The sequence below is a fragment of the Dermacentor andersoni genome, chromosome 6, assembly GCF_023375885.2.
Source record: "Dermacentor andersoni chromosome 6, qqDerAnde1_hic_scaffold, whole genome shotgun sequence".
In the NCBI taxonomy this organism is placed as follows: domain Eukaryota; kingdom Metazoa; phylum Arthropoda; class Arachnida; order Ixodida; family Ixodidae; genus Dermacentor; species Dermacentor andersoni.
In genome coordinates this window covers 96252694-96274219 of record NC_092819.1, presented here as the reverse complement: position 1 = coordinate 96274219, position 21526 = coordinate 96252694, and the positions used below count along the sequence as shown (strand labels likewise).

At 48.8% G+C, this 21526-nt stretch overlaps 2 protein-coding genes across 5 annotated transcripts in view; one reads left to right on the top strand and one right to left on the bottom strand.

Moving 5' to 3' along the window:
• Positions 1 to 758: 758 nt before the first annotated feature.
• Positions 759 to 16935, top strand: LOC126522610 (chitotriosidase-1-like). Its single transcript, XM_050171382.3, has 6 exons — positions 759 to 1285; positions 6185 to 6437; positions 9377 to 9732; positions 11431 to 11748; positions 13035 to 13210; positions 15947 to 16935. Exons 1-6 carry the CDS (start codon positions 1007 to 1009, stop codon positions 16452 to 16454), a joined length of 1890 nt encoding a protein of 629 aa, XP_050027339.1. The 5' UTR covers positions 759 to 1006; the 3' UTR covers positions 16455 to 16935.
• Positions 16936 to 18990: 2055 nt separating this feature from the next.
• The window catches only part of LOC126522607 (acetyl-CoA acetyltransferase A, mitochondrial-like), a 67303-nt gene continuing 64767 nt past the window's right edge, over positions 18991 to 21526 (bottom strand). For all 4 annotated transcript variants that reach the window (XM_050171378.3, XM_050171379.3, XM_055066492.2 and 1 more), the window contains one exon: positions 18991 to 19315. In XM_050171378.3, the coding sequence (XP_050027335.1) occupies positions 19039 to 19315 (277 nt within the window). In that variant the 3' untranslated portion in view covers positions 18991 to 19038. The remainder of the gene's footprint in view (positions 19316 to 21526) is intronic.

The window sequence follows — 21526 nt, the reverse complement described above, 5'->3', positions numbered from 1 at the left end:
CCAGCGCCATTTTTTTCTCTTACTGTCTATTAGAATATCGTCTATAGCCGTTTGCGCTCTGATCCAAACCGCTCTCTTTCAGTCTTTTAAAGTTATGCCTAGCATTCTTCGTTCCATCGCTCTTTGCGCGGTCCTTAGCTTGTTCTCAAGCTTCTTTGTCAGTCTCCAAGTCTCTGCCCCATATGTCACCACCGGTAAAATGCACTGATTGTAGACTTTCTTTTGCAATGATAACGGTAAGCTCCCAGTCAGGAGCTCACGTGCTCACCAGATGAATGCTCGGGGCAGAAAATTCCACTACAAAATTTTGGAAGCACAGACAAACTCGAGACAGTTAATTAGAATGTCCGCGGCCTCTTCTTCCTGTTCCCTTCACGAAAAATGATAATCTCGTCTGGCACTCTCTTCACTATGCTAGTTTTGTAACGGGATCAAATTCCCTGACCATTTCCTGCTGACTCTTCGTCGCTTCACCTCCCTGAGGAGGAAGGTGTACGTTCCAAGTTTCTGTGCGCAGCCGCTGAATGTTCTTTTGCTGTTATGTTTTAGGGGATCCGCACTGGGGCGCCCTCACAGGAACGTATGAAATACGGCATAGTAAACTTCGCTTGCGAATCTCCCGCCGTCTAAATTGGTAACAATACTTATTATTATTTTTTACATTCCGTTAATTTCTCCATCTCTCTCTTTTTTTCTTTATAATGCGCAAATTCTTTAAGTCGCTTCTGCAGGCTGAATCGTCCTCTGCTTTTTTTTTCGGCTCTTCTTCATTTCATGTTTTGTCCGTTCAATCAATGCATTCTGCCTTCGAACGCCACCCGATTCTTAGCCAGTCCCCCTTGGTAGGCAGGTGCGCCACAGTATAGAGGTCATCATCATCATCGCCATCGTCCTCGAGGACGCGCATGCTTGAGCGCACGAGCATTAAGAAGAAGGCGACGCCATTGCCCAGCGCCAGGTTCAACGCGCCTTTCTGCAGGAAGTCAAGGACCGCTGCCCCCCGAAAATGCCGAAGACGCACCACAAAAGCAGGACATGCCCACACCGAAGGGCGTGGGTGGAGAGCTCTTACGTCGACCCGACGACGGTGCCCGAGACCGACCTCTACGACTTTGACCGCAGCTCGGAGTCTAGCCGCAGCCGCGGTGGAGACGCCGACGACGCCCTCTGCTCCCAGCTCACTACCATCAACACCCAGTTCACCACGGTGGCCACGATGGGCACCCATGATCCACCGCGACGGCGCGTCATGGAGCTGGAAAGCCAGCTGGAAGACGCCACCGATGTGAGGCTTTAAACGCGATTCCGGGAATGGGACTAGCACATGTTGGCTATCAGCTAATACTCCTGTCAGACGGGCAAATTTAGTGTAACTTCAAGCGAGTTCACTTCACCGTTGGTGTCGTCCGCAGGCTGTCAGAGGGAAATATTTATTCACAATCGCTGTAGAACGCACTCGCACGCGAGTGCAGTGCGTCAAAATTACATTTGAGAAGAATTGGCTCTGCATCCATCCTTTGGAGATGATTAGCGACTTTAACGCGATTTGGCAATCTTCTTATCATGAGGGTGTAATTGGTGATACGTTTTATATGATGATCATTACGACAAGCCGCACATACCCAGTGACCCAAGTTGGCGTCAAAGAGGTTCAGCGTCGGCGGCGGCGTAACTGAGCCAAGTGGCACCAGCGATTACGCTGGAATCTTCGACGAGTTATCTATAAAAGCCGACGCGCTTGACCCGTAAATCAGCTTTTCGACGATCGCCGACTTTGTTATGTGTCTCAAATGCTTTGCCTCACTATATCGCGAAATGAAAACACGTATAGAGCTGCGCTCAAATTTCGCATTAGGGAGTATCGTAATCGTCGGTGAATTTTTCTTTTCCTGTGTTTTTTTTTTGGTAAATGGTGGTCGTCTGACACTTTATCGGCGACGACGCTTTGTTGCCCTCGGCACCTGCAAACGCGCAGCGCGCACTCGGCTGTTGAATGCACTGTCGTTTGCCTTCGTTCGTGGCCATTGATCGTGGTAATGTTATTTCACAAATATTTCCGAAAATTACAAATTTACAGTACGCGGTTAAGCTACCGATCGACACTGCCATCAATCCCAAATGAAACTTTGCTTCCATTTAGCTGCGCACCGCCAAATTTGCTCGCTGCGGCGAAATGTCTAACCCGCTCATAGTGTCTAGCTGAGTTTTTAATCGGCATCACATCAAACAAAGTTGTTGCATATATATGCATAGATGACGGAGGCAACCTGTACTCGGTGACGACCTAAGAATTCGGTACAAGCTCCCCCCCCCCCCCCCCCAAAGAAAAACGAAAAAAAAAAAAATTACCGACGATTACGTTACTTCCTAGTGCGAAATTTGAGCGCAGCAAATAAGCTGTTTCACCTTTTCGATAGATTGAGGCAAAGAAATCGAGCAACACATGTATGCGCTATCACAGAATTTTTTTTTTTTATTTTTCACACGTATTCCTTTAACAAAGACTCCACTAACAGTTCTTGACAGTCATGAAGGAAGCTTTGTGGTCGGAGAAATAGACTGATATATGTTCGACTTGGTACACCAATGCTTGATTCTCAAAGACGAGATCTATACAAGTGCCTCGCGAGGTTGTCACAGCCGTGGGACGCGTTACGAGCGAGAGGAACGGGATGTTCTCCCGCATAAGTGTTAGGAAATTGCTGTTTGTCTTTATGTCAACATTAAAGTCCCCCACTACTAACATCGGTGTGGATCGATGGACGGTTAATGCGAGTTGCAGGAAGTGCACGACGTCTTTCGTGAGTGCGGTAGGGGCGAAGTAGGCAGCTACTACCAGCAAGATAATTTCGCAGTGGCGAACGGCAGCGGCAATTTCGGCTCGGGCGGTGCACATATACAGATCCGCCGCCACCGATCTGGCTCTCTGATTGCCACCGCACAGGGCGAACGGCAGCGCCAATTTCGGCTCGGGCGGTGCACATATACACATCCGCCGCCACCGATCTGGCTCTCTGATTGCCACCGCACAGGGGTTGCATTGGAGGAGGAGCGAAGAAAGGAATTAAGTTCGAGCCGGCGCTTTGACAACCGGAGACTCGCAGGAAGAGGGGGGAGGGGGGCGGCGTGTACACCCAGCGGCAAACGATGGGGGCAGAAGCGCGCGCAGCAAGCGGACAACACGATAAAGGGAGGAGGGAAGAGATAGCAGCGACTGACTGATGCCGCTGACGCCGATAGTGAGTCAACCCCAGCTGCGGAGTTGGTTTCAGGGACAACGCCGCCGATGCCGACACAAACAATATGATACCCTCGCTTCCGCAGCGCTAAGAACCAGGTCTAGCCGTGGGAAGGTGGTCACGTATTCGTCGACGTGCCGGGGCCTACGTGAAATAACCGGCGCGTCGGCAACTGAAGAGCACCCTATCCGCCACACAAGAACAGGGGGGGGGGGGGGGGGGGACCCTTTCCTCCTCTTTCTGCATGGCGGCGACGGTGTTCTATGCAGTCACGTTATCTTGACTCTCTAGCGGCGTCAGCGGCATCCAGCGGTATCAGTCGGTCGCTGCTAGCGCTGGGGGGATGAAAGGGGGGCGGAGCTGGTTACGAGGCCGACGACAACGCCGACGACGACGCGAAACCCAGGAACGGACGCCAAAGAGCTGCGCTCTAAAACGCAGTGCACCTGCCTTCCGTGGCTCCTCCTCTCCTAAGCATAGTGCCCGAGAGAGGCGAAGAAACCGCTTGCCCCCTACTTCGTGTCGTCCGAAAGAGAGCCACGGCAGAAGGAGTCTGCTCACAGCTTAAGCGATATCGCTTTGCTAATGTAAATGCTAGGATTATTGAGAAACAAAAGCTCGGTGTTTTTAGCTGGAATATTATTTTTGGCTGAGTGCTAATCGCAGTCTCCAATAAATCTTGCCAAGAAATTCAGGATTCACTCATAAACGAGTGACACAAAGATAGACTCGTATGATGAAAGTAGTCGCCTTAATCGTGAGGGAAAACAAAACGTTTAACGGTATTGGAAAGAGTTCGAACGTGTAGTAACACTGCATCGGACTTGCGCTTTCCGGGTCGTGTACTATACGGGGTGATAACTTTTAAGTTTTATGGAACTTTTAAAAATTGCCTATGCCATTTGCATAATTATTGCCCTTGAGCTGGATTATTCGAAGAGGCCGACATCCCGAGCACGAGAAATCAAAACAAATACTGAACGAGTTAACAGAAATTGACAAATTCATTTCTTAATTAATGACTTTACGGCCCATACTGCAATTAACGAATTGTATCCGCTGAGTTTGTAAGACGTATCCACTTGAAGTGAATGTCCAGAAGGCCAATCGCAAAGATATTGCAGTCTAAAGTCATTCCGTTGGGTATGCGCAAACTAGAAATATGGGCCGATTTCAAAGGTAGTGCAATCAAAAAAACTAAGCAGTCGGACGCTTTTCCCCCTCCCTTCACTTGAGAGGTGATACGATAGTGTGTCCTGCGCAGTGAATCCGGCCCGTTATCACCCCCAGCTGGCTCAGGAGGAAGTGTTTGATCGATGTCAAAAGCTCAATAGCATGCCAACACATCTCATTCTTTCTCTCGCCTTCGTTCCTCCCGCAAAATACATTTGTTTAAGGTCGTGTGGCTTTATATTGAGGCATTTTATAGCACAGCTGGAGCGGGCATTATTTCTGTGTTATTTTTTTTTTTTTACTTCGGCGTTAAACCCTAAATAAGAGCGCTGTCTGCCTTCTCACGTAACATCCCGGCTCAAATAGCGCTCATCTTGCGTTGTGAAAAACCAACGGCTCGATGACCTTGCGTTCCTACACGAAGTTCCTACAGAAGAGAATCGCGGAGACGTGTCGTTCGCCGCTAATGTTTTCTGTCGCATCTTTTGTGTTTTATATTCCCGCGGTTTTTTATTGCGATAGCAGTTATATGGGCACTCCAGGTGCATTTCTGCCGTCGCCGTCGCCGTGAGTTCCCGTATGAGTGAAAGTGAGCCGGCGAACGCGGTTCAATCTCGCGTGCGCGAGCGAGGAACGTGGCGAGGGAGGAGGGGCGTTCTTCTCCGGCGGCTGCTTGGGCTGCTACGGTGCCTCGATGTCCTCCTCGCCCGCCGCTCCGTACAGAGTCAAAGCCACCTAGAAAGTGGAGGCAACCGCGGCGTGTACTACGGCGTTGGCCATGCGAATCGCGGACGCCGTAGTAGACGCATTTGGCGGACGCCGTAGGAACGCGTTGCCGGCGCTTGTGTGTCTTGAAAGCGATCTTCAACGTGGCCAAAGTGCGCGCCCGCGCGGGCCTCATCTTCAAAGCGATGTGAGATGTTTGCAGAGTGCGCGTAGAGCCGATAGCTTTCGTATGCGCTGTGCTTTCGACGTTTCGTTCGCGTTGAAGCGACAGATGCACGGAAGTCAATTGGCTCGCGGCTGCTGCCGCGATTCCTAACTCCAGCGTTTTCAGAGACTGTTTCCACTGTCATGAGGCGAGATCTGTTCATGTTTACCTGTGCGCATGTGACACCGTGCTGGCTAATTTAGTTAAAACACGTTGACGGGTTAGTTGGTTTGAATCCATGATAGAATGTGTAAGCGCGACTGAACAAAGACGTAGAAAGAAGCAGACACACAAAGACTGAGCCGTCGCTGTGTGTATGTTTCTTTCTACGTCCTCGTTGAGTCGTGCTTACACACTCTATAATTGTTCATTTAGTTGGTAAGCAAATGTTTCAAAGTTTTTTACGGCCAATAAAACTACTATCCTTACTTCGTACAGCTGTCTACTAATTGGCTATCACAATCGGTGCTTCGCCTTTCGGGCGGAACTGCGAATTTTGTCTAACGCTTCACTCCCTGTACTTTCAGGCCACCAACGGCATGCGTGCATCGATCAGCATGAACTATAGCGTTCTTGACAGGAAGGTACCAGGCGCTTTCCGCGCTAATAAGTGCGCGCCAGCTAGCTGACGTTTGTTGGTTGGGGACAAGATGAGCCCCGAAAGGGCGTAAAAGTTTCTTAGAGTGTACTGCAGTGGGTGCCTTCATAGACCTTCATATATATCCCCGCCACAATTTTCCCCTCTCACTGACAAGTTTTCCCTTGCTTGTATCTATATGCTCCCATATCAGCGGGCTTTCGCAGAACTGATCTGCCATGTCTCACTGTATACCCACAGCAGCAGCCGAGTGCGGCGCATGGCGGCGGCTATTCGGCGGGCCTGGCTAGCCTGGCTGCCGCACTGCGGAAGCCGCTGCAGTTCCGCTCGCGGTTCCACGACGTCGGCCCGACTATTCGGGCCTGGAGAGACCAACTGCTGTCGTTCGCGCGCCGCAACAGCACCAACATGTTCACGACGTTCGTGGCCGTGTCGACGGTGTTCCTACTGTTACCCCTGTGCGTGCTCTACTACAAGGTCGGAACCATGGCCGCAGGTAAGTGCACTACGGAGTCAGAAGCGACAGAAGACATGCGACTATGCGACAGAAGACATTAGCGGCGAACGACACGTCTCCGCGATTCTCTTCTGTGGGAACTTCGTGTAGGAACGCAAGGTCATCGAGCCGTTGGTTTTACACAACGCAAGACGAGTGCTATTTGAGCTGGGATGTCACGTGAGAAGGCAGAGAGCGCTCTTATTGGGGTTTCTTACAAGTGTTAACTATAAAGGGGACCCTGGCGCTAGTGTCTACGGGAGGCAAGTGTGACAGTTCATCCATCATGCGAATGATGCGTAATACGTGGACTTCTTTTTGCCACTGACATGTTTCTCCAGAAAACTTTATGTAGGACTAGAAGAAAGGAAAGCGAGGGGCCCGATATTTATTTGTCATGTGATAAGATGTCAACAAACAAAGACACCGAGGACATCATAGCGGAAATTACTTGTGCTTAATAATTGTATTAAAGAAATCATAAATTAATGGAAATGAAAGTGGATGAAAAGACAATTGGCCGCAGGTGGGGCAAGAACTGATGTCTTCACATTACGCGTGTGATGCTCTTATCAATCCGGCAGTATTGATGCCTTCATATAGCATGTGTGGGTACATTGAACAGTTTTCACCTAAAAAAGATCACGCACATGTGATGCGCCGGCAGCAGAGAGGATGTTCCACATCCACCGCCAAGGCTTGTGAGTGGTGGCGCTGGCTAACTCTCAGGGTTCTAGTAGTAATTCATAAATACCCCAGAAAGTGGACGGGAAAACGGCGCCGCGGTAACTCATTTGGTAAGAGCATCGCACGTACGCGTTATACGAAGACCTGGGTTCCTATCCCACCGGCGGCCAGCTGTTCTTTCATCCCCTTTCATTTGCATTAATTTATCATTTCTTTAATTCAATTAAGTACAAGCAATTTCCCCTATGCTGTCCTTCAGGTCTGTTTTTTGACATCTTATGATATGTAGGACTAGCCATTCATGTCAATGTCTTTATTAAATGCCGTTGAACTGTACTAATGGGACTGGCCTTCGTAAAGCGCTTCCTAAACAGCTTTTCCCTACTCCCCCTCCCTTTCGCGGAGATAAAATAAAGGTTTCAATTGATTTGATTTAATTTGTTAATTTGCCGGACTTGAACCTTAGCAGTCTTCGGTCTTTCTAAACTCATCCTCTTCGAGAAACTATTGCGCTGTGAAATCAGCAGTTCGCACATTAATTATGCATGTGCGCAGGTCCTTATAGCCTTCATGCGCTTAGAGAAATATGATTTCAAAACGTAATAAATAACGCTAAAAGAACAGCTGAAGCTCCAAGCACGAATATCGAACAAATCCGCGCACTGACCATCATTCCCATAACAGAAGAATGATCGTACGAGTTCTCTCTAGTAATTTTTTGTAAGCATAAGCACCCTGCGTGCTTGTATACAAGTGTCGTTGCGTCGGCATGAGTTTTAGAATGCCGACTAAATTGGGAAACTTCTATTAGTACTATTATTACGCACCCTTACAACAAGATCGCTCTCTCCAACGCGCGCAGATTCACCGGTAAATCTTTCCTGATCACATGATGCTACAGAATCTTACTCATACACCTTAAAAAAATTTAGGAGTTGATATCACCATTAGAAAAATTTGAGGGAAACTAACGCGAATGTCAAAGTAATACACACCAATGAATTACGCTTTGGCACTATAGCAAAACGGCCACTCTTACTGAATTCGGCAAGCAAGGAACAATCAACTTAAAGCAACAACCATGAAAGTAATGCTTTGAAACAGTACTTTATCTGTCCGAACAGACTTAGTGTTCTTTTTTAGTGTTACTTTAAGATATCGTGTGCGTGAGTGCGTGTACGTTTGTAGTTAAGCTCACTGTCGGCCGTTTATTTTTTATATATAGTTTTGCTGATTTCCGTTTGTTTAAGAATACATGACTATCAAGGCACCGAGGCTAAACGGGACGACACGAGTCACCTGACTAGGCCTCTATAGCACCATGTGCCGCTTGAATACAGACAGAGTAAAACCATCAGGATATTGACAAGAGGACAGCATTTTACAGGATAGCTTTCAGCAGAGAAACGAGACAATATCTATAAGATAGATATTGACGCACGAATACCATACACTATAAATGTATGTTCAATAAGAGGTTCTACAAAGAAACCACTAAAAGGTAGGCTAACTCATAGTGCAATAAAATTTCACCGACGATTACGATGCTCCCTAATGCGAAATTTTAGCGCAGCTTTATACGCCTTTTCATTTCTCTATATGTTTGCTGGCGCGGACAATCTTTCTCGTACGGCACGTTGCAAACTGAGCGAAGCCTGGCACAATTGCCTCGCTATTCTGGAGATCGCGAGAACCAGCGCGTGAGTGACCTGTGGGCGCGATTCATAGCAGCCGACGACGCGCGCTACTTTGGCGCCATCTCGTAGCCATCGTCACCACACTTTGCTTTTCTTCTCGTGTTTCCGCTACACTCTCCTTCTCCGCTTTCCTCCTCGCGTCTTTCATCCACTGCTGCGCTCCGCGTTCGCTTTGTCATATTTCGCTGTGCACGTTCACTTGGTTACGCCAACGCCGACGCTCGCCGCAGGAACGGGCGCCATCTGCGCTCTAAAAACAAAGTTATCATTAACAATAAGGGTATAGGATGCATTACAATGCCATTTCCACAAGAAATACTACATCGGTAAATGCATACAAGCGCTGCAGGGACAGTAAAACAGTTCTTCCTACAAACAAAACATTAATGCAAGCTTTTATCACAAGTAACAGCAACAACAAATATTTAATAAATAGCCTAACTCATGGAAAGAAAAACGATTTCCGAGCGCTTTCTAAAAACAGTAAGTGAAGATGGATTTCTATAGAAAGGCCACGCGGTCGCCCATTCGTGAATGTGCGCCGTTTCATGGCAGGCATGCATCGGAAGGGAATATTTTTCCGCGACGACGGCCACGGCATCGCTGTCCAGCTGGGCTTCGACGCGGCCACCTGCAAGGACTTCCACCCGCTGGTGGACAGCAGTCCCGCGCACGCAGTGACGCACGTCGTCGAGACGGAGGACTTCGTGCCCTACCACACTAAGGTCGTGAGCACGAACCCCATCTTCTGCGTGTACCAACACGACGTGTTCCTGCGCTTTCCCAACCTGCACTACCGCGTCGTGGACGTGCCGGGCGCCTTCTGCACCCACCTCATCTACCACGCGGCCGGGGTCACGGCCGACGGCTCCATCTACAGCAAGGACCCTACGTTTGACGAGACCTACCAGGCAGGGGGCGTTATAGGCTATAGTCTTACTGTTGCTAAGATGTAGTGTAGCATAAACTATCTGTGGAAGATCGTCAAATTCACTTCCCGGTAGACCTGCCGAGCTATGCCGCTGAGGCGGGATACTTATCGTCTAGTTCTATTGGTTAAGTGCTACTATTAGGTGTACGAGCCGTTGTGACGTATACATCACAGCGCCCGTGCACCTTACAGTAGCATTCATGTCTATATATGTCGGACTGCACTCGGCAGGCGGTATTCAGCCTCACCATACGATGAGACGAGACACGCGCTGATGCGTTCATTTTACCGCCACCTATGGTTGTGTACCCTGAGTTCTATTGCGCAGCCCGTGTCTCGCGAAGCATTGTGCGCACTGGAAAGTGCTGTTACAGCAAAAGGGAGTTCCACGGCGGTTTTCGTGCCGCCGCATGTCCGATGTAAAATGGAAGCCAGAGAACAGGCCGGCAAAGCATCCACGAATCGGTGTTATGACAGCTGGCCGTCGGAACACATCGGTTGACTTGGCGCATACGCCGCATATAGCGGCTAGTGTCGATGTAGTAAACGCACGGACACATTCGAATAATCTGAAACGACGCAGGTATAACGAAGGAAATGAACCGGATAGAGCGAAGCAGCTGCTAAGAATGGGGTGATTCCAGATAGTGGCAAACAAGACCTCTATAGAACCTCCCGAACGGTGTGAGAACTCTGCATAATACAGCTTCGCTGTCTTCGATGCGTGAGTTGCTCGGGTCTTCGTAACGTAAGCGTTAACGTAAGGGTTAACGTAAGGTAAATATAAACCTAAGTGGTTAACGTAAAGTAACAACACACCTCATGGTGGCAATACTTCCGCTTTTAGTCACGTTTTCGAAGCTGCAGGCAGAGGACAGCAAAATGACCACAGTTAGCCAATGCCACCGATAGATCCATGGAGCAGCCATTGCGTCATCGCAGCGACATAGCAGTTCTCAAGATGACTGCACTTAGGGCGCACGTGGTCGGACGTTGAAGTGAGGAGTGCGGTGTGATGAGGTTTCTGCACATGAAGCGGAGCTCACCAGGAAAAAATTTATCGTCGGCTCTTCGAACCGTGCAGACGCCACCAATTGGAAAAGCAACTGGATGGTCGGGATTCACTTAATACGGGTGTCGAGACGCGGCTTCAGGAAGTTGCTTATTTACTCGATTCTGGCGTAGTTGCTTTCGTGCACATATTGAATAAATGCCTGAACACTCCAGGTGACCACGTGGAAATGCTAGAGACATTGGTATACCAATGTCTCACCAGACATATGGTTTATCAGAGTTATCGGCACACCTATTCTGTCGCTGAATGGTCTTGTTACCGTACTTTTCGAACCACTCTCGCATGATTGTGGGTGTTGGAAATCGGTGGTTGAAATGGAGGTGAAATTTGCGAATACATACGCTATTTAAGTTATTCATGTAATTTTTTATAGCTTCGCTATAACTTCTTTGCGCGGTTTCCTGCGTCCTCTTGTGATCGGACCATTAAATAACCTTTGGGTATTGGTCCGACAAATGTTTACACTTCCTTCAGCGTTTACTGTGAATGTAAAAATGAACGATCAATGACTCGATTCGAAAACAAATACCGAAAAGTATATGGGTATCTATAGTACCGCGCACTTTCGCCTTTGTCGACAGCAGTTCCGTTTTCACGGCACAGGGCTTCCGGCAGGCCTCGGAGCTGAAGGGCGTGTACCCGCACCTGAAGGTGCTGCTGTCGTTGGGCGGCGGGCCGGACGAGCGGGACACCTTCCAGTTTTCCAGCATGGCCGGCCAGCTGAACCGGACGCGCGCGTTTGCCGACAAGGCGTTCTGGTGGCTCGTCAACCGGGGCTTCGACGGCCTCCACTTGGACTGGCGTCAACCCGGCGGTCACTGCGGCTCTCGTGCCGACAAGCAGAACTTTCTCGTGCTGGTCGAGACGCTGCGCGAGCGCTTCGGGCTGCGCTACATCATCACCGTCGGCGTGCCTTACCAGGCACGGGCGCTTCATCTCTTTGCAAGGAAAAACGCCCACACAGTAAAAAGTGTTACACCCTCAAGTGTGCTGGTGTGTCCCACGGCTAACGTCCTTACCCTTATTGTTACAAGAAAGAAGAACCCCGACAGAGAGCTTGAACTATATCCTCTGATGGGAGAAACCGTACTTGAAAACTGTGCCTTAATCCTGACCACTTGATGCGGACCGAAATATCCGACACCAGAGTATAACAGCGATAGAGCTCTGCGAAATTTTATTCCATGCAGTTGTTGTATTGTATACCGCAGGCCACCATCATGTTTACTTGGAAACGGTTCTTTATGTTCCAGAAGGGCCCGCTCTGCGCAGGCTCCGCCCAGCCAGGTGTCGCCTAGCAACGGAGGCGCGTCTCTTCCGTATACACCTGTGTATTATTTTCCCCATTTGCTCCCACGGTACATGTTCTTTTATCGTATGCTTCATCACAAGGCTTTGCACGGAGAGTCCCTGCTAAGGCGAGCGGAGCGCCGCGCAGTGCGTGGAGAGGGACAGGACGCAGTTAGGCAGATGTCGGCTTAGCGGCCGCATACCAACGAATGCCATATTTTCTTTTTATTGTGGCATGTCCATTTGGAGGTCGTGTCCATGGCTGGGCAGTGCGTACGAGGAGCGGGCACTTTTTATACGCACTGCAAAGCATATCTCTTTCCACCGCTTGCCTCAAAAGGTCGCCAAAAAGGATAACATTATTTTTTCCCCATCAACGATTTGATCTCACCGTTCGAGACTGGCGGTGTTAGCCATGGGACCTTATGGGTACAACATTTTTTACTGTGTGCACATGCATTTCGATTACAAAACTCCTTCTTTTTTAACGTCTCGCCGGAGTCGAAATTATGGAAATAAGACCAACATTCTCTGGGCTAGTAGGTGGCAGCCATATTTTGCCGGGGACTGCAAGAACGTAGAATGAACAGCCATGATGGCGATCGGCCCGTCCTTCTCGTATATGTTTGCCGCCAGTGCCCGCGTGCCGCGGGTTTGCCGCCATCTGCCCCGCCATCCAACCAGCAGTCCCTGCGCAGGGGGCGCAGACAAATGCTGACTGGGTCGAGGTTCAAGTGCGCTTGCTGCAATCGCGGGTGCGGGAGTGAAAGATTCCAATCTGAAAGAGCAGTTCACTGGGCGCCATCCTTCCTCCATCCATGGTTGGCGTAGTGACAGGGTTGCTTGGATTGTCCTGCAGTTCGATGACCTTTTGCGCAATCATGCATCTGACCCTAATTGTGAGAGTTCTTGGGCAGGAGGACTATCGCCACCGTGGATATCACCTGCCAGGAATAGCGGACCAGGCCGACTTCCTGCTGGCCACGACGCACGGCTTCCACGACGCCAGCGAGAAATATGCGCAGTGCCCCAGCCCGTACACCGCACCCTCTGCAAATTCCACGGCCGGCCGCTCCAAGAACAAAGCGCCCAGGTATCGCATAAACGCCGCTTGCTCTCGTGCACAATGCGCTGTTTCGGTTCAAAGACGCGATCTTAACGCTACAGCTTTAAGAGCCCCGTGCAGCAGAAAATCCGGCGTCCCGCGCCGGTCGTCGCTTCGGCAAAAAGAATTTCGAACCAAATTCCGAACCACGCATGCCCAACCACTCTTATACCAACATGGTTGCTCAGACTTTGTCTTTCATTCTTTGCAAAGTTATTACTCGGGATTTCGAGAACGGCAGCCCACAAACAAATGTGATGAAGAAAAAAACACCGACAGCGCATATCTTCTATGTTATCTCCTCTCAGGCCGAAATATTAAAAGTGCGAAACAATAACAGGAGATCGACCCACGCAAGAGGCCGAGTTTCTACCCGAAAGCTTGCCCTTCGTGCATAGCGTTCGCCGTCAGTGTTTCCCAGTAAATGTTGCGAATACATAAGCTGCAGTTGCCGGAATGCATGAAAAGCAATCGGGGGTCTTTGAATGTTATCGCGTTCTACTCTTAAAGGCGAAGCTTAAGCGTCCTCCAAATTTTTGGTACATTTCTGTTATGGGCTGGCAATAACGCGATAACGTTTTTAGGACACCGCTGCAAGATGACTCTGGCCGCGCTTTACCTGGCATCGATAATGGGTCACTGCTGCTGCGGGCCTACGAAATCGCGGTTGAGGCGTGTAGAAATGCGCAGAACTGAAGTATGAATGCGAGCCACCCAGGGAGGGTCAGTGCAGTGATCACAGTAGTGAGGGCCTGGCGTCCAACTTTTCGCAATTATAGCAGCGTCATAAAGAATTCTGCCGAGCCATCTGCCGATGGTGTTTAATTGCGCGTTGAAGCGGAATCTAGTTGAAATAGTAGATCACTTAGTGGAGTGTTTTTGCTCCCTCTAAAGAGTAACAGCACCAATACTATGTTGGCGGCCGCGAAGGGAGGCTTGGTAAGCCCGAAAATAGGCAAACATGACATAACGGGTGGCACGATGTACCCGCACCAGTTCCCCGTGACGTGATGAATGAAATCGGCCTATATTATGATCACTACAGGACGAAGGCCCCGCACCTTTCATCAATCTACAATTATTGCTATCTTTAATAATATTCCCGCAAGAATTACATTGTCTTAGCACGCTACACATATCCTCTCCTGCGCTTGACTGCATTTTCTTTGCCTTGTCACCATTCTGTGCAATGCCGCAGTAGGAATGGCTTGAGCAGTGCAAGCAACCGGACATAGCTTGTGATGCGACTACTACTAAGATTGGCCTGGTTCCAGACAGACCAGAGCGCAGAATAGTGGGATACGACGGTTGAAAAAAACAATAGGTTGCTTTTCATCCGCATGCACGACCGACATCGCCTGTTCATGCCGTTTAAGACTTCTATCAGTCACAACCATTGATTCAGGTGCGGCGACGATAGGCTCTAGATCCAATGGTATTTCAGTGCCCCCGACGAAATTATAGGAATAATGTCACCAGTCGACTTTTTCACTTCAGTAAATATAAATATAAATAAATTCAGTAAATATAGACCTTTTATCATACCGCTACCAAGTGCTTTGTCCGCTACCATTACGGCGACATGCCAGTCTTCGCGCGCGTGCTAGCTGATCCGCGCCTGGCAGGTGACCGTGACAGTATAGCGGTAACGGCCCATGGTGGCAGCATGCTTAACTCTATTGACAATGAGGAGGGTGAATGGGGGAACTCATTGACGCTGTTGCTCCTAATGTATCCCACCTTGGTCGCTACATCGTGGAGGAAAGGAGAAAGGCTACAGGAGGGAGCGTGACGTCAGGCAGCCAGCCTCGGCATGGCAATTTCCTCCGACGCTCTTCCCTCCCTTCGGGGCCTATATACCTATCTGCAAGTTGACTCTTGCGAAATAGACCCTCATGGTTGCCAAAATTCTCGTCATTGTTCGGTTTATTTTTTTGTTTGTTTAAGTGACGCCCTCGTCGCGATCGGCACGCGCACTTATCAATCAATGAGTGCCAATTTCCCGCTAGCCTTATTGTCTTTATATTTTTAGCACTACAATTAAGCTTCAATATTGTCACGTGACGCTCCCCAAAGTCTTTCCTTCCTGCATGAATGCTACTCTTCACTGATATATTCCGCCAGGTTGGCGTTTTGAGCAGAAAGGCCGCCAGAGGCGCAATCAGAGAGGTAACGGAGCACGGTGGCGCTATGCTATACTTTCCCGACTTTGAGGGGCAAATCCATTGACTCAGTTCTTCCTAATATATCCCATTTGGGCCACTCAAGTCGGAGACCGGGTGCTCTTCCGCCCACTGTAAGATTCCGCCATGTTGCCGCAAGCAATGCGGGCCAACCAGAACTGACCAGATTGTGAATTTGACAGCACGACTGAATTCTACAGAATTTATAGACCTGCTCCAGGCCATCACGCCATACAGACGGCTGCCTACCGAGAACCTGCCGATTCTGGCAGGCGCGTGAGATTTGATTGGCGCGCTGAGCGTTTTATCGTTCCTCATGGAGAACGAGCTAAGCCGCAGATTACGGCGACTACGAGATTGAAGTGAACGCGACGGGAACTCGCAAAAGGCGATTCGATCTTTAATTATTGTTCCGTCCACGCATCTGCGCGCTATCGACGTCACAGGTTTCTTGTTCACAGATGTGAAGCCTGTCTGTACATATAGAACAGCATCCCCAAATCTAACCTAACTAAGATATTCGCGAACTACCCGTACACAGGAACGGCCCTACCGTGCGCGACGTGATGCGCATGCTCAAGCACGAGGTGCCTCGCGAGCACCGGCAGCGGCTGTGCTTCAGCGTGTCGCTCATGGGCCACCGGTGGACGCTGCGCTCGTCGGGCGCCTTCCACGCGGGCAGCGCGGCCAGACGGGCGGGTCCGGCCACGGGGGACAGCCAGGCCCGGGGTGTGCTCGAGTACCCGCTCGTGTGCCAGTACCTGCTGCGCGACAGCGTCGACCCGGACGGGATGTGCAGCTACGCGGTGCACTTCCGCGACTGGGTCGCCTACGAGGGCGTGCAGTCGCTGCCGATCAAGCTGTCGCGCATGCGCCGGGACATGGGCACGCCGGGCCTCTGCGTCGCCGTCTGGGACCTGGCCTTCGACGACTTTCGGGGCGACTGCGGCGACTCGCGGTCGCCCCTGCTCCGGGCCATACACAGGGCGCTCAGCTCGAAAAAGGTCTGGATCATACCGAAGCGGGCCGGCGGGAGGAGACGACCGTAGCCTCGCACCGACGACTACGGGAATTGTATTTCGAAGTGACGTCTCCGCTCGCCTTCGTATAGAAGCGAGCGAGTTCACCTTTGCGCGCTAACTTCGAGGACTGGACAGCACACGCAGTTGTAGTCGCTGATGAGTCATGCCTCCAGAGGTATGGAAATACACTTACCCAGAGCCAAATATTTTTATTCAGCGTCCCAACGCTGCACACGGACCTGTGATGACGGCAGTAATGAAACGATGTTGATATGAATGTTTTCGCTTTCTCCTCAAAGCGGTACCATTACAGAGGGATTTAAACTAGCAGCCGGACTACAAGAGGCCTATGAGGAACTTATCAGATTGCATTGCATTATTGAACCACTAGAAAGTCATCACGACCCAAGGAGCAAGCACACGTGCTTTTTCGCACACCATCACCGCTCAATGCGAGCGCCTTGGTCGCCGATCGAACCCACGGGGGGAGTCGACTGGCACTACTTACCTCGTGCAGGGCCACGTCTTAGAGATCAACATGGGCGCTCGGACCTTTTTTTCTTTTTGCCAATCACTGTTGTGCCCATAACCATATGCAGCGCGCGTAGAAAACGCGAATTCGCAGTATTTCGAGCAGTTGCGGATAACGGCGTAGCCAGATCTTTTTTTCGTGGGGTTGGTGTGAGGGGTCGCGTACTTGACCGGGGGCGGGGTCTAGGGAGGCCACATACTGAAATTTCGGTGCGGGGAGGTGGCACTTGTCAGGCGCGATGACCAGAGATATTAGGCGCATGCCACGGTGCACGAAGAGATCTCGGAGGCAACGTCATAACCACTAACCACCAGGCGCACGCGTCGTCCGCTTATGTGCTACTTCAAGGCTGCTAATAAGAAAATTTGGCAATTACCAGCCATGCAGCTTCGCCAAGAATGCTTCAGTGGTATATGCTACACGCTTATTACCAATTTGGCCAAAGTGAAATTTCGTTGCAGTTGGCCTGTCCCACAGAGCCCAAACACCATCCCACCACAATAAAATCCCTTTATTTCTAGCCATTAGGTGCACTGTTAAAGCCTAAGTACACTCTAAAAAATAATTAGCAATTACTTTTCTGAACTGTCGCAAATAAAACTTCACTACAGCATACCAAGAACGCCACCGTAGTACCACGTTTCTATTTGTATTTTGATTTGTACATCAAAATTATACGTTGAACTTTGTGGGGTTAAAGGCGCATCTGCAAATATGCAAGTTGGAAATCAAGATTTAGGTAAATACAGATAGAACTTCTGAATTTATCCAATATTTACTTCGAAAATAATGTACAACAGCATGCATTTCAATTTTGATGTGGAGAGAACAATGAGCGAGGACTGCTACAAATTATGCAGCACGAGAGCTGCCACACAGACGCGCGATTCCGAGCCAATGCAGGGTGCAATGATTTTTCTGCTCAATAATTTTTATTCATTCAATAAGAATTCTCAGCTAAATTGTATGCAGCCTATAAACATTTTTTTTTGTATATACGCATTTCTCTTATGCGATTCCGAAACTTCACTATTTCAAACGCTCTGGTCTCAAGATTCCTTATCTGGTGCCATTGACATTATCCGGGTGCCATCAGGAAAAAAAGATTTTCGACACTCCGTAGCAGTGAAGTATAAACCGCATGCAAGCGATCTTGCGCGCAACGGCGACAAGCGACACGATAGCTGTTGCTTTCGCTCATCACCTACAAGTCGAAACCAACGCGAGAGAACATTCAGCGACGCCTCGCCGTGTTGCCGTTACGACGGCAGCAAATATGTGCCGAAACCGGCGTGACGCCTGCTTTATTAATTTGATGTTTTCTTACTATAAAGAGCAGCAGCATTTCTGAAGGGCTTTCAGTAGGTTTTATCCTTGCATGTATAAAAATTCGGTCGTTTGCTCGTTCCGTGCGACGACAATCAAATAGTACTTGACTGTTGTACATCCAGTTCCGGCTTCGCGCTATTGGCTAGTCGCTCATAGCTCTTCGGTGCGGCGAATCCTAGATTTCCAGAACCGAGCGATCTGTTAGCGCGACGGCACATTTCGTCGCTCAAAAGCCGCCGCTCCTCACTGTCGTGCACGAAAACGCACTCGTAGGGTTTGGGCTTAAGGCTGGATATGACCACTGATCTCTGCTTTAGGGGGTACATAACTGAGATCAGTGGGTATGACATTTCTGGTGAAGAGTTACACGAGTGCTGTGTACACGTTTTTCCAGCCTTGGACTGAGGGCCTCCAGACTCCATCATTTATTGTCAATAAAGTGTGTCCTTTCCGGGTACGTTGGCATGCAGCATCCGCAATGATCACAGGGACAAAGCCAGCTAATGTAGGAAAACGTATCCAGCTCTTCGGTACCCGAACTGGTCCGTACATTAAGTATCAGAGTTAACTATTTACAGCATTCCGACACTTAACTATCGGACCTCATTTATTGCATCTAGATCTGCCACGTCAGTACTCCTTGAAGAGGTACCTAGTGGTGAAAATTGATTGAACATGATAGTCAAATAATAGCTACACTAATAAAACATGACAATGTTTATTTACAAAGGTCAAAGGCCCATTCAAAGCTTAGTAAGATGAAGCCAAAGCAGCAAGGCGCTCCTCCAAGAGACGTGGGTCTGCCTTGTGCTTCATGAGGAATTTCCCATCGAGGTGGAAGACTGGGATGTCGTGACGATAGCACCGTTGCCAAGCTTCATTTCCCGGTTTCTCTATGTCAACTTCAACTAGATGGACTCTGGGCAGTAGCTCCCTGAGCTGGTCCTTTGCGACGTCACACAGGGGACATGGGTGCTTAGTGTATAGCGTAAGAACAGGAAGACTGTGTTTGCTTTCACTGGGATGCCTGTGCAGAAAGGGGGGAGCCAGTATGTTGGCACATTTCTCCTCTAATACAAAACTTCATGTCAATGACACTTAGCTAAAGGCAGCTTTCTAAGCATTCAAACCCAATGAAAACATTTTCAAGCACATGACAAGATTTATGGGCTTTGAATGTTTCTCAAGAACTGCTATGAACCATATAGAATCCAAAGACGTTGATTGCTTAATTATTAGACTCGAATTACAATACCAGTAAAATACATGTTTTGGATATCAAGTTTGAATTGTGGAATCAAGCACTTGAGAAGATTTAAAGGTTTTTGGGATGCCTTTCAAGGACTGCTATGAAACCCATTCCTCATTCATTCAAATAACTTTATTGAGTGCCCTGCGATTTGGTTTTTCCTTTTTTTTTTTGGCAACACTGAAGAAAAACTATTGAAGCTGCAGAAAATTCAATTAGTGTAATGGAAAGGGCAGAAAGAGCCTTACAAGCACAAAATTTCATTGCACAACACTTAGCAAAAAAGGGTCTCTGACTAACATCTCCCCCTAACACGTCTGCCCTGTTTCACGTGAATAGGATCATGCTGTCTGTAATGCCTAACTGCAGGGAAGACCCATTGCAACTGTCATGTGAAAATTACCTTTACAGACAAGTTGCCATGCCACCTATCTGCAGCGTTTTGACACCATGTTAGATTGTGACATGTGATCAGAACATCAAACTGCAGCATGGCAAGCCTTGGCAGAGATGCTGCACCAAACCTGTTTCATATTGCCTGATTTAATGGAGTACTGGCACAAATATTCAGTCTCGTTTTCTTTTTTTGCTTTATGAAACTGTCAACTCCGTGCTACATGGGGCAGCAATTCACAAAATCTGCAATGAATATCGACATCGCTGCTTAATGGGGATTTTAATTATTCATATACCGAGTGCATTAGATATTTCAGAATGCAGCTTTGGATTACCACGAGCATTACCCTTCTATCAGCACAGAATTAACTTAGTCTTCAGCAAACTCTGTATCACCTATCCAGAACTTTGATTCCAGGGTAGCAGTTTATACCTGAAACAGTATATGAAACCACATGCAGTATTACTTACTCAACGTGCCAGTCACAGCAACCTGAACATCACTAGCTTCTTGAATTAGGATTCGGAAAAGAGCTCATGGTTCCTATCTGGCAATTGTACCTCTGACAAAGAGAAAATGCACTACCAGTGGTCAGAAGTCTTTCATGTGGTTTTGAGTTACTCCAGCAAGTGGAGGACATTGTTAGTAAAAACACTGAGAAGCCAAAGATGACTGCTGCCGAGCAGCTTTAGACGACAGTCAACAGTCAGACTTTTTCAAGCAGAGGGACACTAGGCTCCAGGCCTTAAGTGATGGAATTGCTTCCTGGCATAGGGCCCCACATAACCGTATTGACTGGCTGTAAACTCCTGAAGCCATACCAGTAGGTATCCTACCTTCTCATATAGTTTAGAGTACTGGAATGAAAACGTTGGCCAACTTTTTGTTTAGGTAGCTGTCCACCCCATTATTACAATACAAAGGCTCAATTCTTTGAGAGCACCACAAAAAATGACAGCACCTTTTATACCACCTGTCCAAAATGCACGTCAAGCAGAGCGGAGCTTTGAACATAAGAAGGGAGACTATTCACGTGGTGTCACAAACAACGCAAGAGCCCTGCAGTCAGTCTGGTGCGGTGGCTGAAGGCCATACGTTCATCCCGTCACCGAAATGCACCTTTTGGTGATGAAGGAAAATGCAATTCCCCTTAAAGCCTCGAGTGCTGAATGAACTGCTTTGGGTAGCACAGCGACCTGTACACATCTATAGTGTCTTGTACCACCAGTCTACTGCACCAGGTTTCTCCGATGTGAACAGTCGCATGTTACACTTTGAACTGGTTGCATGAAGTAGTGCGATTGTTTCACTTGTGGGAAACTGAAGCTCGACAGTGCAATTAAGGAGTTGGCAGCTATACAATAAATAAATGTTAAAAAATTGTCAGTACTCGCCTAAAACAGGTACAGTGCTGCTATGCTGGGCAGGCATCACTGACAGACAGGCTAGCAGAGAGCCATATAATGCTAAAAACTCTCAAAATGCTGCTGTTGTAGAAATTATGACAAGATCATCAACAAGTGTGACTTGATCCAAGCATCCAATCAGTACCTCAGCTGAATTACTTCATAGAGGAGCCGCAGAAATCAGCA

Bases quoted from the DNA above. Each gene is read 5' to 3' on its own strand.
- LOC126522610 (XM_050171382.3), top strand. From the start codon at position 1,007: ATGCCGAAGACGCACCACAAAAGCAGGACATGCCCACACCGAAGGGCG. The intron at 6,438-9,376 runs GTAAGTGCACTA...GTTTCATGGCAG, and splicing joins GGTCGGAACCATGGCCGCAG to GCATGCATCGGAAGGGAATA. The intron at 9,733-11,430 runs GCAGGGGGCGTT...TTCACGGCACAG, and splicing joins CGTTTGACGAGACCTACCAG to GGCTTCCGGCAGGCCTCGGA.